General features: G+C 41.8%; 1 protein-coding gene across 1 annotated transcript in view; it reads left to right on the top strand.

The window, feature by feature from the left end:
• Positions 1-13397, top strand: part of shank1 (SH3 and multiple ankyrin repeat domains 1) — a 69748-nt gene extending 56351 nt beyond the window's left edge. The window contains 9 exon segments of the mRNA XM_016468028.1: positions 3926-3934; positions 4211-4237; positions 4337-4393; positions 6272-6384; positions 6583-6703; positions 7670-9300; positions 9303-11016; positions 11394-11838; positions 12120-13397. Coding sequence (XP_016323514.1) covers positions 3926-3934; positions 4211-4237; positions 4337-4393; positions 6272-6384; positions 6583-6703; positions 7670-9300; positions 9303-11016; positions 11394-11838; positions 12120-12207 — 4205 coding nt within the window. The 3' untranslated portion in view covers positions 12208-13397.
• Positions 13398-16128: the final 2731 nt, after the last annotated feature.

Genomic DNA, 16128 nt, shown 5'->3' with positions numbered 1-16128 from the left:
CCCCCCCCCCCCCCATAAACGCTCCTGACAACCGCCAAAATAAAAGCTTGCTGACTTTAGGTTTGAAAGTGTTGAGAATTCATATAAAAAATAAAAAAGTAAAAATAAAAAAATTTAAATATTACCACCCTATTTTTTTAAGTGTACTATACAATAATTGTATTTTTGTTTAATACTACTTTTTTATTTTAAAATATAATAGTATTATCACACTTATTACTTTGTTTTACTTTATTTTAAAAATAGACTAAATAAAGTGCAATAATGCTATTATTACTATTATTAATTATTTTATTTTTTATAATTATATTTAATGGGTTACACTATGTGCAGTTTGAGCACCAAACCAAATCTCCAGGTGCTCTCATGAGAACCAGACTGAAAAACTTGTGTGCACCCCTGGTTATGCCATTATTTGAATGAACTACAACTTTGTTACGTACCAGTTTATTATTGTCGTGTCATCGGATCATCAGATTTACCCACCCCTAAATATACAGTGGGTATAGGAAAGAATCATCCCCCCTTTAAAATAATCACATTTTGTTGCTTTGCAGCCTGAAATGAAGACAGACACGGTTTTTGTTTTATCCAGCTGTATTTACTCAGTGCAACTTATAACATCCAAGTGAAAGATATAACACCAACATGTCAGAAAAAAATTTAAATAAATAAATAAAAAAGCAGAATCACTGAGTTGGAAAAAGGACCACCTTTTGCTTTAATTACAGCCTTTAGTCTGATGGGATATGTCTCTACCAACTCTGCACATCTAGACTTTGTGATATTTGTTCACTATTCTTTGCAGAACTGCTCAAGTTTAGTTAAATTTGATGGTGACTGTTTGTGGACTGCAGTCTTCAAGTCATTCCACAGATTTTCAGTGGTGTTTAAGTCTGGGCTCTGACTAGGCCATGCAAAGGACATTCACCTTTTTCCTCCTTTAACCACTGTGTGCTCAGTTTTGCTGTGCTTTGGGTCATTGTCATGTTGGAAGGAAAACCTTCCCATTGACAACTTTCTGGCAGAGGGCAGCAGATTTTCCTCAAGAATTTGATGGTATTTTGCCCCATCCACTTTTCGTTCTATCCTGACAAGTGCTCCAGTCCCTGCTGCAGAGAAACACCCAGAACAGGATATTAGCACCTCCATGCTTTACTGGAGGAATGCTGTTCAATTTGGTTGGTGAGCTGTATTTGATTTCCACCAGACATATTGTTTGGTGTTGAGGCCAAATAATTACATCTGAATTCTGTTATTTGGATGGTGAGCTGTATTGGATTTCCACCAGACATATTGTTTGGTGTTGAGGCCAAATAATTACATTTTAGTCTCTTCTGCCTCAGAATCTTCAAGGTGTGTTTTGGCAAAGCTCAAGTCGTGACTGCATGTGGCCTTTCTTGAGAAGTGGCCTTTTTCTTACAACCCTCCCATACAAGCCACATTTGTGAAGAATTTGTGATATTTTTTTCACATGCACACAATGACCGCCCTTTGTCATGAATTCCTGCAGCTGTTTCAGATTTGCTTTAGGCCTCTTGCTCGCCTCTCTGATCAGTTTCCTCCTGGCTCTTTCATCCAGTTTGGAGCGACGTCCTGATCCAGGGAGGGTCTGTGTTGTACCAAATACCTTCCACTTCTTAATAATAGACTTTCACTGTGCTTCTAGACATTAATAAAGCCTTTGAAATTTTTTTGTATCCATCTCCTGACTGTCCACAACTTTATCCTGGAGATCTTTTGACAGTATAGTCAGTTGTTAATTGTTTGCTTCAGTTGCACTACCAAGGAAATGCTCCAGGAAAGCTCTTTTCATGCTGAGCCAATCAAAATGACCACAGCTGATCACAGTTGAAAGTCAAATGGCTTTGTGTGCCATTAGCCATGTTTCCATCCAAAGATGCAAATTTAACTTATGTGCAAAACTGGAATATCGCGCAAAACATTTGCGAATAAAGTACCGTTTCCATCCAACGAGATAAAGAGAACAAAATCGTCACTTCCTGATAAACTGGCACTAAATATCTGTAAGAAAACTAGGAGAAGCCACTGAATATAATCATTTTCATATAAAATAAATTACTTGCGCTTCAGAGAGAGCAGACGTAACAAAAAATGCGGTCATTGCTTTTAGAGGTGGATGCCTGCTGTTTGGGAATGCAGTCATGTAAGACAGTAATTATACAGAAATACTTTGATGACAGACTTTCCTCAGGCATTTCAGAATGACCAAAACAACATATAGATGCTGTGAAAGAGATCGGTCCGCTGGTTAGTCAATTTATCCCGTCTCATAACGCAAAGTCACATGGCTTTTTCAATGCGCATGGTGGAATTTATTCGGTAAATGTGTTTCCATCGTAGTTTATGCACATTTTTAGAATTTATGCGCATCTTGGCGTTTCCATCCAATGTTTTTTTATGCGATAATCCAAAATGCGCATAAAAATAGGTGGATGGAAACATAGCTACTGAGAAGGTGATTAGCTACACCTGATTGAGTTTACAAGTCATTTTTAGGAGGGGGTGATCCTCAGTGATTCTGTTTTTTATTTATTTTTTTATTTTTTTCTGACATGTTGGTGTTATATCTTTCACTTGGATGTTATAAGTTGGACTGAGTAAATACAGCTGGATAAAACAAAAACTGTGTCTGTCTCCATTTCAGGCTGCAAAGTAACATAAAATAATGTGATTATTTTAAAGAGGGGTGATTCTTTTCTACTGTATAAAAGGCAAAGTGGGATTGTTTTTTTTACATGTTGGCCAAGTGGTGCCTTCCTGTCAAAGTGGGTGTTTTTTTGTCCAGGATAAACTACTGTGTAGAACAGACTTTAATGCCAGAAGTCTGGAGACTATAGGCCACAAGAGTAATGCATGTCTGCTGTTACATTTAATGCTGATTAAGCTAATACTCCATTATGATAATTTGATCAGTACTTTTAATGCGTTACTGTTGTATCTTCTCAGTGTACTGAAGGTGTCTCAGGTGTTTAATGTGTGCATTAATGTATTATGTTATGTGAGTGAAGAACTCTCACCTTTTCAGATGTACTCGCCTCTCCACCTGGTGCAGTGTCCCACCTCACTGGCTGCCATGCTCTAAAGATAGCCGAGGTTTCTCTAGCATGAATGTCTTGCTGCACTGGTACCTTATAAAACAGGCAGCAGCACGTAAATGTAAAAAGATAGACAGAAAGAACTCTAGTAGGGTTGTGACGGTGAGGAAATTTTCCCACCGGTTAATCGACGTGTGACAACACCGGTAATACCGGTATCACCGTGGGGGCGGGGGCGTTCCCTCTTTTCCTGCTTTCCTTTGCTTTTAAATAGCTTGTAAAAGCGGCCTGCACAATTTACTTTCAATTTCAAATAGTGGCAATTTGGCGTAAAGCAATTGTTCGTTTGAATTTTCCCTCTTTTCCTCGCTTTCCTTCGCTTTTAAATAGCTTAAAAGCGCTGTGCGCATTTTACTTTCACGTTTCATTCAGTTTTTTAATTGTAGTGTCTGTTCTTTTACTGAACTAAATTATTTTTATTACTATAAAAAATCAAAACGACGGTGGGGGGGTCGGTGCCGGTGGGCATGTGACGTAACCGGTGTTGCGGCTTAACACCGATTTCACCGTCAGCACCGTCTATCACGGCAAGCCTAAACTCTTGGAATACAAAAGGGCAGATGATTACTTTTAACAGGCAAGCAGATTCTCTTCTCTAATTCCCCTAGAATCCCACAGCTTAATATGCATACAGAAACACCTACACAAACATACACAATCCCTACACACTCACTTTTTTTCAATTTTATGAACCTTTCCTGCAGACTTTTGTCGCACAGGTTGTTTTGTAGTTGAATGATTGAAACCCTAACTAACCTGTCTTATAACCTCCCTAATCTTTGTCTGTCCTTGCATTTCAAACACAGTGGACAGAGGTAAGAGACACTTCAGTTTCACTTTAAGTGTTTTGCTAAGGTTGCGTGTGAATAGGATTGTGAGTGCATTTTGTGTACATCCTGGAAATGAGTGTTTTTTTTCTGTTTGTTTGTTTGTTTGTTTGTTCTAAGTCCTTGACCTAAATAAAAAAGTGTTTAATCTCTTGCTACTTGTTAGTTGATGGAAATGTGATTACAGCATTAACAGCTCATACAGTATTACTACAGGCTGATGGTGTTCCACCTTACATTGATTCTCTGTTTGCTTGATCACAGCCTCTGCCCCATGGAAAAAAAAATCAGGTAAAGCACTTTGTCTACTCTTTCTGTCTTGTATGAGACACTTGACCTAATGGGTCTGCAAATATTTCTTATGGGATTAAACCTGTCCATCTGTTACAGAGTTCGAGTCTTCACAAGCTACAGAGAAGAAGAGGACAGTTTATCAGATGGCTTTGAGTAAGAGAGTCATTGGTTTTATACAGAGGGACTGTCATCTAGTCATGCATAAAGTTAAGAAATCAATGGATAGTTCACCCAAAAATTAATATTTTGTCATCAGTTATTCACTGTTATGTCATTGTATGACTGAGCACCAAAGAGATATTTAGCAGAATGTCTGAGCCACTCTATTTCATACAGTGAAAATGGGTGGAGAAAAAAAAACAACAACAACAACAAAAACAAAAAAAGCATCATAAAAATAGTCCTACTCCAAGTCTTATGGACCACATTCCAAGTCATTTGAAGCCATATGGTAGTTTTGTGTAAGGTATAGTATAGGCTAGGGGTGTCCCCGACTAAGGATTTTCATAGTCGAATCGAAATTTTCTAATCTTGCCGATGTTCGACTGATAGTCGAATCATATGTTTTGGGGGCGGGGCAAAATACATTACCAAGAGTCAAGTCAGACATTTGACAGTCGTTATTACGTTAACACACAGGGAAAATGTGTAACGGACGCCTCGCAGATACAAACGGGGTAAATAATGTTTTATGTTTTGATTAAAAGGTAGTTAACATTAAACGTCAGCGAAACCCTAAGAATTCACAACATTTTTTTAGAATAGTGCTCTCATTATAACGTTATGTAATATGACAGTAGTTATTAATGTTCTGCATTTCTGTTTTGAGCTGTGAGTACTGAAGATGACCAGAATAAAGCATTTGAAAGCAGGTTTTTAATCGATGGGGTTTAACTCATCATTTATCTCATATAGAATATGCTTAATTATTTATACAACATAACGTTAATATTAAGACTTATAGACTATCTGCACAAAATGCCCCGAATGCACATGAACGTGTCTGCGCGGCTCTGAATTAACTCCTTTTGTGGACGCGTTCATCACGCAACAACGTGCAGAAACAAAGCAACTAAACTCTAAAAATTCACAGCGTTTTATTATAATAGTGTTCTCATTATAATTGTTATGTATATGACAGTCCCAGTCATAGTTATTAATATTCTGCATTGTTGTTTGTCCTGCTCGCGCTGCGCTCTGAAGAGATAATCACCGTAGTACTATAATGAAGCGCTTTACTGCAGCGCAACTCAACAAAATGCATCTTATACGAGATAAATAATATATACACGATATATATAAACCGGCTGAAATGTTTTGAAATCACTTGTACCCTACCTGATCGAAAAAATCAAGTCTTTCACTTTGCCTGTGTCAATTTGAGTCTTGTTAAAGTTTTAAATCCCTGCCGCCAAGATGCTCCTCTGTCGGTCACGGATTATGGAAAGTGAAACTTAAATCTATAGGGGTGGTTGGATTTATTCACGCAGGTTAAAATATTTATTTGAAGCTTCTTTCTTTTCAGATTCTTATTTACAGCATTATTTTAATAGGCTGTATATTAACTTATTGGGAGAAAACCAGTAGTTCTATGTGAAATCAGACATTTGGGCACCCCCATATAGCCAAAATGGCATGATCATAATACCCCGTGAATATTCGACTGTGAGATTGGTAGTCGAATCAGTCTCCTCCTATCGAAGCATCGAATCTTCGCCTATTCGGGGTCACCCCTAGTATAGGCTGAAATGTATTTTATTATTCATTGAAAATCATGCTTGACAGGCATTTACTTTCATTGTATGGAAAAGAGCAGCTTTGTTATTCTGCTATAAATAAATCCCTTTTTGTTCCATGGAAGAAAGAATGGGTTTCAAAGACACATGGGTGAGCAATGATGACAGAGTTATTATTTGTTGGGTAAACATCTCCTTTAAATCAATTCAAGCTGAGAATAAATAGTTAGTAAATTATTATTTATTATAAATTATAATTTATTTATTTCCTTCTCTCTCTTTTATTCGATGTCAGATAAACTGGATGAGATTTTAGCAGCAGCACAGCAGACTATCAGTACCAATGAGGCCCCAGGGCCCCGGGTTCAGGGGATAAAAAGAGAACGGGGCAGAGGCTTTTATAATGAGGTGTGTTTGTGTATGAGACCATTGAAGCAGTTATTAAAGATCACTAAGAAAACTGATGATTATGAAATGAGATTTATTAGATGGTGCTCTGGATTTACTGAGCTATATTTTTTGCAGAAATTGTTTAGCAAAATTGAATTCTTTTAAAAATTGGTGCATAATGTTTATAATGTTCTTTCTCTCCATGTACTTTGGCAGCCAAGTTTTGACCAAGCAGGAATGGGGATGACATCATCTGGGGCAGGGTTAGGATACGACCGTGGTCAATTTATGTCTGGCCATGGCCCCCCGCACGGTATGCTGCGACAGAAGTCCATCGGTGAGGCTGTCTGTTAGTCCATCTGTCTGTCTGTCCACCTGTCTGTCTAACCATACTGCTGTACGTCTATGGCACGTGCATTTAGTGCACTCAAAAGAGTGCAGCTGTGGATTTGCTTTAATGCTTATCATCTGTAATTTTTTATTGCTCTCGAATAGAGACCGTACATTTCAGTTTGTTGAAACAGTCCATAAGAATCTTGTCAGGGGTTTGACTGGATTACTGGAGAGACCAATTGCCGTAACAAATGTGAATGAGATTTATTTCTTCTGGTGCTCAGCATCAGTGTTCATTCTTGGTTGGACTATAAAATGTACAGCCCATTTATAACCCCCAAGATTATTAGCACACTATCTGTATGATTAGAAATGTTTTCTGTTCCATGCCTTAAATATGTAAACTGGCAATGTCAACATGTGCTTAAATGTTCAATATTAAAATGTTCACTTTCTTGGGTTGCACAATTGGTTAACTTTATTTACATTAAAAAAACAACAGCATTTGTTTATTTTGCATGCCATGAGATGTAGCTAATGTGTATTTGTGTCACTTCTTCTGTTATCAGGATGACTTTATGTATGTATTACATTTGTCCTTGTATAACACACTGTAACTAAAAGTGGTCTGCACTGACACAAAACAGCATTGCTGAAGTAGAGAGGTGAATGGCTTGTACATGTTACTGCTAGGAGATAAAAACAGACAAGCAGACAGACCGACATACTACAAGATGGTCTCATTTCTATATCCCATTTTATTGCCCTCTGCTCATTTTTAGGAAATAAAGATATCTTTTCATCTCTTTCTCTTTTCTCACATACAGCTGATGCACATTCTCTTTCTCTCTCAAACATATTTTTCTTTTGTCTTTGTTGTTTTGTAACACTCTTTTCTATTCATACCTCCTTCATTTATTTCCTTGAAAATGTATTTCATCTCTCTCTTTTTGGTTTTCTTTTTCTGCAGGGGTTCCAGAGGAAGAGAAGCAGTTCCTTCATCCTCCAGCCATGAAGTTTGCCCGCAGTCTTTCAGTACCTGGCCCAGATGACATCCCTCCTCCCCCTACTACAGCTCCCCCTGAGCCCCCTTTCTCCTCAGCTCCCCCTCTTGGCTTTAGGGGCAAGACATCTCAGCAGCCGTCTGTTTCTGTGTCCCAATCCACTTCCTCTTCTGCACATTTTCAGCTCTACTCGCAGTCAGTGCATGTCACTCATGGACCCAGAGACAGGTCCCCTGGACCACCTGCAGGGTCCGGAACCGGGGACCTCCCTTACTCCCATGCTCAAGCCCACCCCTCTGTGCCAAGCAGGACTGCCTCCAGGAAGGTGATTGGGTACACAGGGGACCTTGCAGGGGCTGGAGGAGCACCAGGAGCCAAGGCTGCAGCATTGAGAAGGGGCTACAGCAATGCAGTCCCACCCACTAGTGTCGCTACTGTTATTCCCCAACAGCAGCAGACTACTCAGAGCCAACCTTCCAGGATGGACCACAGTGTGATAGGGGCAGGAGCAGGGGCAGGTGGTGTGCTGAAAGGTGGTGCCCGGAGAGGGAAGGGGCCCTTGGTGAAGCAGTCAAAGATAGAGGATTTGCGTCAGGGCCAGGGCACACTGGAAGGGAAGGGGTCAGTGGAGAAGAGCTCTATTCCTATCCCAACCATCATTGTTAAAGCTCCTTCCACCAGCAGCAGTGGACGCAGTAGGAGTGACAGTTCTAAACCCCAACCTGTTGTTCCCCCACCTGCACCCACCGTTCCACCGCCAGCCCCTCCATCTAGACCTGCTCCACCACCCCCATCACTGCCATCACTTCGTACTCAAGAGAGTTTGGACTTTACCAGCCAGTTTGGTGCTGCCATAGTAGGGGCAGCTCGCAGGGATCGAGAACGATTCCATGAAGCACGACGGAAGAGTGCCTCCTTTTTTCTTTCTGCTGAGGAAGAGTTGGGTGGAGCAGGAGAAGTGGGAGGACGGACCCAGACTTCCCAACAGCAGCTGAGTTCCCAGCCTTCACCACGCCTGCGACCATCCAAATCTATAGATGAAGGCATGTTCTCAGGTGATACTTTTATCCACCACACACGCAGTATGCCTCCTGCCTTTGGCCTGCCTGAGTACTCCTCACCTGCTCCTCCTGGGGATTACCAGCCTAAGTCTGTACCTGCTGACTTCTATGGGGCGGGAGGCCGACAACAGCAGCAGCAGCAGCAAGCCTCCACCACAACTTTCATTCACCCATTAACGGGGAAAGTTCTGGATCCTTCATCCCCACTAGGCTTGGCATTGGCTGCACGGGAACGTGCCTTGAAAGATGATGGTCGCATTCGTAGGGAGAGGACCACTGAACATCATTTTAGCCGTCAGTTGTCCAGCATTGGGGCCTTTCCCTCATCCACTGCACAACCAACGTCGCACATCTCCTACTCAATGGCCTCGTCTTCCTCGGCAACCTCCTCTGCTGCTCAGTCCTCAAGCTCCTCCTCGTACCTAGTTACATCCTCATCGCTAGCTGCCACCACCACATCCACTCGGCCTCCATCTCCCAGGATCCTGCGTGGAGCAGGAAGCAGCTGGAGTGAGGAAGCAGGGGGTGGAGAGCCCAGTTACAGCAGCAGTCCACACAACCAATGACCCAGCAGCCTCGACGCCCCTCATTCTTGAGGATGGAGAGTGAGGCTGGGGCATATATCCTTTCCTTGACCCCACCTTCTCCACCTCCAACAACAGCCCCTACACGTCCTTCAGCAGGTGAAGGTGAAAGTGGCACAAGTCTGATGGTTCTCCCTCCCCCAGCTCCCTCAATAGATGCAGATGATGAGTTTGTGTTTGCTGATCCACTCCCTCCACCTCTGGAGTTTGCCAATAGTTTTGATCGTGGTTTGGGTTATTCTGCAGTGTTGTCTCACAATGTGACAGCGCGCCAGCAGCTTCATCCTACACCACCACCTCCCCCACCACCTCCTCCCCCTCCAAAAGACTCCTTTATGACTGGGTTCCCACCTCACACACCCCTGCCCTCACCGCAGGCAGGTGATTCCACAACTTCCAGCCTTACTTCCTATGACAGTGAGGTTGCCAACCTCACCCAGTCAGCCCCGTCTCCCTCTTCATCTTCCCCCAACCCACTACTGCCTCCCTCCCCCTCCACCTTGCAGCCCTCTGGGCCACCTCCACCTCCTTCTGTATCACCTCCGCCACCACCCACCTCCTACCATAGACCGTTTGGCCTATCTCAGTCACAGCACTTATATAACAATACAAATTCAGCCGGACGCTCCTCTTCTCCCACACCACCTCCTCTCTCTATTCCAGCTCCACCTGCCTACCGGGGCCCTCTAGCAGCAACATCCACCCCAGCAACTTCTGTATCTCTCAGAGGCGCCTCAACTGTGACCGCAAGCTGTTCCAAAACTGCTTCTACAACTGTAATCTCTTCTACTACTGCTGCTGCTGCTGTTGTCACACCACATACACGCTTAGCAACCGTCTCCACAGTAGCTACAGGGGGTAGCAGGCGGCCCAGTGCAGAGCATCATCCACCACCAAGTGCTGCTGCAGCTATGAGTGGTGAGTCCCAGGAGACAGTGGTGGATTCTGGGATTGAGGAGCTGGACAGCCGAAGCAGCAGCGACCATCACTTAGACAACATCCTTGCACTCAGTGGTAGTGGGGTCAGAGAAAGGTTGGAGAGAGCAGGGATGAGTAGCATAGGTGGCGTTGGAGAGAGAGGTAGGGCAACAGAGGCCGACAGAGCAAGTGGGACAGAATTTCTAGAGTCTTACATGAGCTATCTTGATGGACAGACTTTTGAAATGCATAATGCCAAAGCCGCAAGCACTGCATCCACCTACCCAAAAACACAGAGGTACAGAGAAGGGAGCCGGGCTGGAGATCTTCGACACCAAACCAGCACGGCACCCCCTGCATACCACCATCGTAGGGAGGAGGAAGAGGAGGAGGATGAGGCAGAAGAGGGAGAGGAGGAGGATATCAATGCCCGTGATGGCTATGGAATGAGGGAAGGGCCAGGGATTGCTCGCTCCTCTGTAATGTACTTTGACCGGCCCCGCACTCCAGAGATAAAACCGCTGTGGGGTGATGGGTCGGCCGGAGCAGCGCAGTCCATAGGGGAGGGAGGGGTCCAGACTGGGGGGACATATGTGGAGGCACGTAAACTACATCCTCCCATGTCCGGTATGAAGGCAAGCATCATCAATGAACTAAGCACCAAATTACACCAGAGGAGCAAAGGAGCAGAGAACTGGGGAGCTCAAAGATCACTGAGCAGACATAGGTATTTGTGTGTTATCAGTATAGGTATATGTGCATGACTGTGTGTTAATGTCTGCATGGTGGCCTTGAAAGGAGGCATGTGGCATGAGAATCTCTAAGCTGCACGAGCATTGTGTGATTTGGTATGCCATGAGTCATAATCAAATTATGAGCCATTCAGTTAAAGAACTCCTGTGATATTCAGATTTTAGTGTGTGAAAATAGTTTTGTAACTGCCATTTTATTATCAGTGTCTCAAACACCAATGAACTCTGTGTGTGTATTGTGTAACTGTGTCTGTTTAAACTGTTCCTCTCTTTTGTGATTTCTGCTTTTTATTGCACTGTCCATGTACGTCTGTCTGTCCCTCATCAGACACAGGTAACTGCTGCACTATACCGCTCTATCATTCTCTTTTTCTATTACTCCACCCTCACCTGCCAATCCTCTTGGGGACCCCTACTTCTCCCCCTCTCCCCCTCTCTTTGCCCCCTCCGGGGCTCCACCTCCTCCAAATTCCTCTCTGGTGGTCTCTCGCTCCTTGTCCCCAACCCACTTCTTGTCAAGGACATCATCCCCACCACTTCACCCCATTCCTCCCCCCACTTGCCTGAGTTATCCACACCTCCCTCCTCCTTCACCCACCAAACCCTTCGCCTCCAAACCACTCCTATACTGGACCAAGTACGATGTTGCAGATTGGCTGGGCTACCTGAACCTGGGTGAGCACAGGGAGCGTTTCCTAGACAACGAGATTGATGGCACGCACCTGCCCTCTCTAACCAAGGACGACTACCTGGACTTGGGTGTAACCAGGGTTGGACATCGCATGAACATTGAGAGAGCGCTCAGGAGAGTGATGGACAGGTGAGGGGAGAGATAGAAGGGGAGGCAGAGAGACGCAAGGGAGGACAGCGATGGAGAGGGATTAGGGTGAGAAAGGGGTAATGCATGAACAAAAAAAGCTAGTATAGATGAGGTAAAACATTGATATACTATTGATCGCTAACTTCTGGGAACATTTGGAGTGGACCGCTGCATGAGGTCCAGGATGGCATGGGACAAGAAAAGGAGAACAGAAAGGGGGATGCGGGCAAACAAGAGAAAAAATATTTCCTTATACTTTCCACCTTCCCCCCTATCGTCAGGCTGTCTTCTAGCACTTTCCCCATTTCTGCCCTCTCCTCCCGAGATGAACGGACAGACAGAAGGAGAGATGAGGCCAACCGGAGTTGAGAGGACAAGAAAGATGAGGTGACAACTGCTGCCATCAGAGATTATTCCCTGAATTAAGAAAAATGCAGGAAGAGATGATTTCAACATCAAACTGCCGACTCGCAGATGGAGAGATACAGGAGAAACAGAGAGCATTGAAGGCCTGTCGAACTGTGAACATGCCTGCGCTTACGTGTGTTTCAGTCAACGAAAACATGAACATGAACATTCACATCCGTACATATCAACATTTAAACAGAACACACTTAGTTTGAGCTTGCAGGCACTCACAAGGTAATCAAAATGGAAATAAATGAATCAAATAGTGGAATCTAACTCTACCAGAATACCCAAGATCAACAAGAGAAGGTAACATACTACATACCTGAGCCAAATAATTTAAGTAAAACAATCAAAATGCTCTTTAGCTTTCCCGTTTTTCTGTAGTTCTTTAGGAAGAGATAGGGAGAAAGAGAGATACTGAAACCTCCTTTGCTATCTTTTTCTTTTTCTCAGATTTTGAGCTGAGTCTGTATTACCGGCAAATATTTACTAATTGTCTAATTTTTAGAGTAGGTTCAATGGAGACCAATGCAGGGAGGGCAAGTAATGACAAACCTCCTGTCTGGCATGACTAGGGAAGCCCTTAAAATAGAGGTCAGTTATTTGGTAAGACTGTGTTTATGCTTGGGTTCCTGTTGTTTGTGTGTGAGTGTGTGTGTGCGCATACTTGATAATGTGAAAGGTTATCACTAGAGGCATGACAGTGATTTGTTATGTGATTTACCTCACCAATGGAGGGATTCTATTTTGCAGAAGCCAGATTGGGGCTTGTGCTTATCTTGTATTTCACTAGAACTTCTTTACCTTCTCATGTCTTATAATGAAATAATATACATACATACATATATATATATATATATATATATATATACACAGACTGGTCACTGTATTACAAATCCGTAGCAAAAATAAGTGCCCAGACCAACATAACAGACTCAGAAGCACTCTACCACTTACACACATGCACTCAGTACATTCTCAGCCTACTGATAGCAACATACACAAACGTACAACAACACCTGTTGATGACGATACACTCATCTCTTTTATTTATATAACACATAATGGGACACAGTGAAATATCTATGTATGGATACAAGATGAACATAATGTTATAACGCAAAAAAAATATTTTAAAGGAAGATGATACAATATTGTAAAAAGAAAAGTATATATATATATATACTGAAAATGTATCAAAATTTTTACCACAGACTCTCAAAATATAGAGGTGACAATGACTTCAACGAACCTATCAACGATATCAAGCCTCCATTTTAAAAGAGGAGACAACATGGAGAATGAAGAACTTATTGTATTTTTGATGTTTAAGACTGGTAAGTATAGTGATGTTGATAACAGTAAGGACAATGAAAGAAATTATCATTCTGAGATGGAAAAAAAGGATTCCAAGTTTTAAAGCATCTCTGTCTTCCAAAATGTTTAACATGAGTTTAACGTGTAATCAAATCATGCTTTCTACACATCCTGTGTTTCCTGTTGTCTCATCTTTCCACAGTCAAATTCATCAAACCAGTTTGCTTCAATAGCAGCTGGTGTTGTACCCTGATGAATGGTAAATATTCTCACTTTCCAATATTGTCCACTAGGTGGGGGGGGGGGGGGGGTTCTGGTTGGGAAAAGGAAGTATTTCAGTCTTTGTTCAGTCCTCAAGCTCTGCAGCTTAGATTGTCAATATTACAGCTTCTAATAATGGAACAGTATTCAGACATGCTTTCATGCTGCAGAGATATGCATAAATATGCTGAGGATACATGCACATTGAAGATCACATGGCCATTAAAGGGTCTGGGCAGTGTGACCTATAGGATGAGTTCATGGATCACACACAGGGGCAACTGATGCAGTAGCTGTACAGGGTGTGCAGAAAGCATCTTTTTTATTTTTATTTTAAATAGAAAATTAACTATGAGCAGATAAGAGGTTATTTACAGAATATATATATGTGTATGCAATTATATATATTCATATACACATATGAAATACAAATGTTTTAAGAAATGACTAAAGGTTATTAGAATTATAATAAAAGATGCAGGAATTACTTTGAGTGGCTTGTGGTTTGTTTACTATCACACCACCACTCACAGGGGGTTATTTGACATAACACGTGTTTGCATACATAATGCATAAGCCAAAATAACAGCTAATTTTACACAAAACAGCCGGTTCTTAATATGGCGTGTAGATTTCTGAATGATTTTTTTTGTGATAGCTGTGCCAGCTTTGTCCTGAGTAGTGAAGCTACAAATCCTCCAGGTCCTGCACATTCTCTGGCTTTGCCAGAGATTTTTCTGCACATTTCCAACAGGAATGTGAAATGATTCGGATTCAGCTCTTCACACTACAACAATTAAGGGACTCGTACAAGACGATTACAAAAGATGCAAACATTCATAGATGCTTAAGGCAGCAATACACTACCTTGAGAGCCAAATAATTGTCATTTTGTCTTAAGACATGTTTTATGCAGCTTCTGAATGGCAGCAAGTTCACATATTTCCCTTTACAAGCTTGAGACTGCCAGGAGAATGGGCTTCTCCTGCTGCTCAATCTTGTTCCTCCTGCTTTCCTCATCTAGACATATTGGGATTATTCATTGTTAGTTACCTAATGTGCTCACGAGTGGTTTTCCTGCAAAAGTTTTTCTACATACAATGAAGCAATATTGCATTATGAAAAGCACTACACAAAATAAAGCGATTCATTCACTTGTTATAGAGTGTTCTAAGCCTGCTTTCTTGAGGGCCACAATTCAGCAGAGTTAAGCTCTAACCCAGGGGTGCCCAAACTCTGTCCTGGAGGGCCGGTGTCCTGAAGAGTTTAGCTCCAACCCCAATTAAACACACCTGAACCAGCTAATCAAGCTCTTACTAGACATACTAGAAACTTGAAGGCAGGTGTGTTGAGGCAAGTTGGAGCTAAACTCTGCAGGACACCGGCCCTCCAGGACCGAGTTTGGGCACCCCTGCTCTAACCCGTGTACCTGTAGTTCTGAAAAATGGAAAAACCCCAAAATTATGACAATGTGAGGGGAGATCAAATTAAGGCAGCTATGTATTTTGTTGTTTATGTGATGAATGGACACTTAGATTTGATTGTGACAGATTTGTTTCCAAGACACTTTCTAAAAGATTTGTCTGCAGAATTTTCCACAGACCCCCAACACGCAGGGTTCCCACTCTTTCATGAACAAGGACTTTTTCAAGCACCATTTATTTTATATCAATTTATTTTCAATTTATATCAATCACCTATCAAGTTCACACCCCAGCATATGTAGTGTCATGAAAGACCTTACATTACTTAACATTTCACTTACACTTAACATTTACATTAAATATTTCAGAGTAATAATGTTTTGAATGTGTAGGTTTCATAAATTTAGACCGTTTTGAGCAGTCGTGTTCAAGGAATTGAATGAAATCCATTGAAGTCAGTACTGGTAATATTCAAATTAAATTTCTAAAATATTGATCAAATATGCATCAAACTGATTTTTGCTATAGTTCTTGTACAAGATTTAAATTTGAAAGTAATAAAAAAAAAGTAATAAAAAGTGGTTAAATGTTGTAATAACATGGACCCCGCTGTCCCAGTGAGCATTTTGCTGACCAATGGTCATGCCTTAACTTTGACATTTCTGTATTGCATTCATTTTTAATATTTCTCATCATTTTAAAATCATTTTTGAATCTTTTTTTTTGGGGGCTCATTTCATCCGTAAAAAAAACCTGCCTTAATAAGGAGGAAACAATTCTGCCTTAAGGAAAAAATTCTGCACACCTTAATGAGTTTTTCATTTCTAGCCTTCATGGACAATTATATATCACTTCTAAATGATTAAATACAAAAATA

The sequence above is a fragment of the Sinocyclocheilus anshuiensis genome, unplaced genomic scaffold (assembly GCF_001515605.1).
Source record: "Sinocyclocheilus anshuiensis isolate Anshui unplaced genomic scaffold, SAMN03320099.WGS_v1.1 scaffold893, whole genome shotgun sequence".
Lineage (NCBI taxonomy): Eukaryota > Metazoa > Chordata > Actinopteri > Cypriniformes > Cyprinidae > Sinocyclocheilus > Sinocyclocheilus anshuiensis.
The sequence above is the reverse complement of the archived record's forward strand: the minus strand, read 5'-3'. Positions and strand labels throughout refer to the sequence as shown.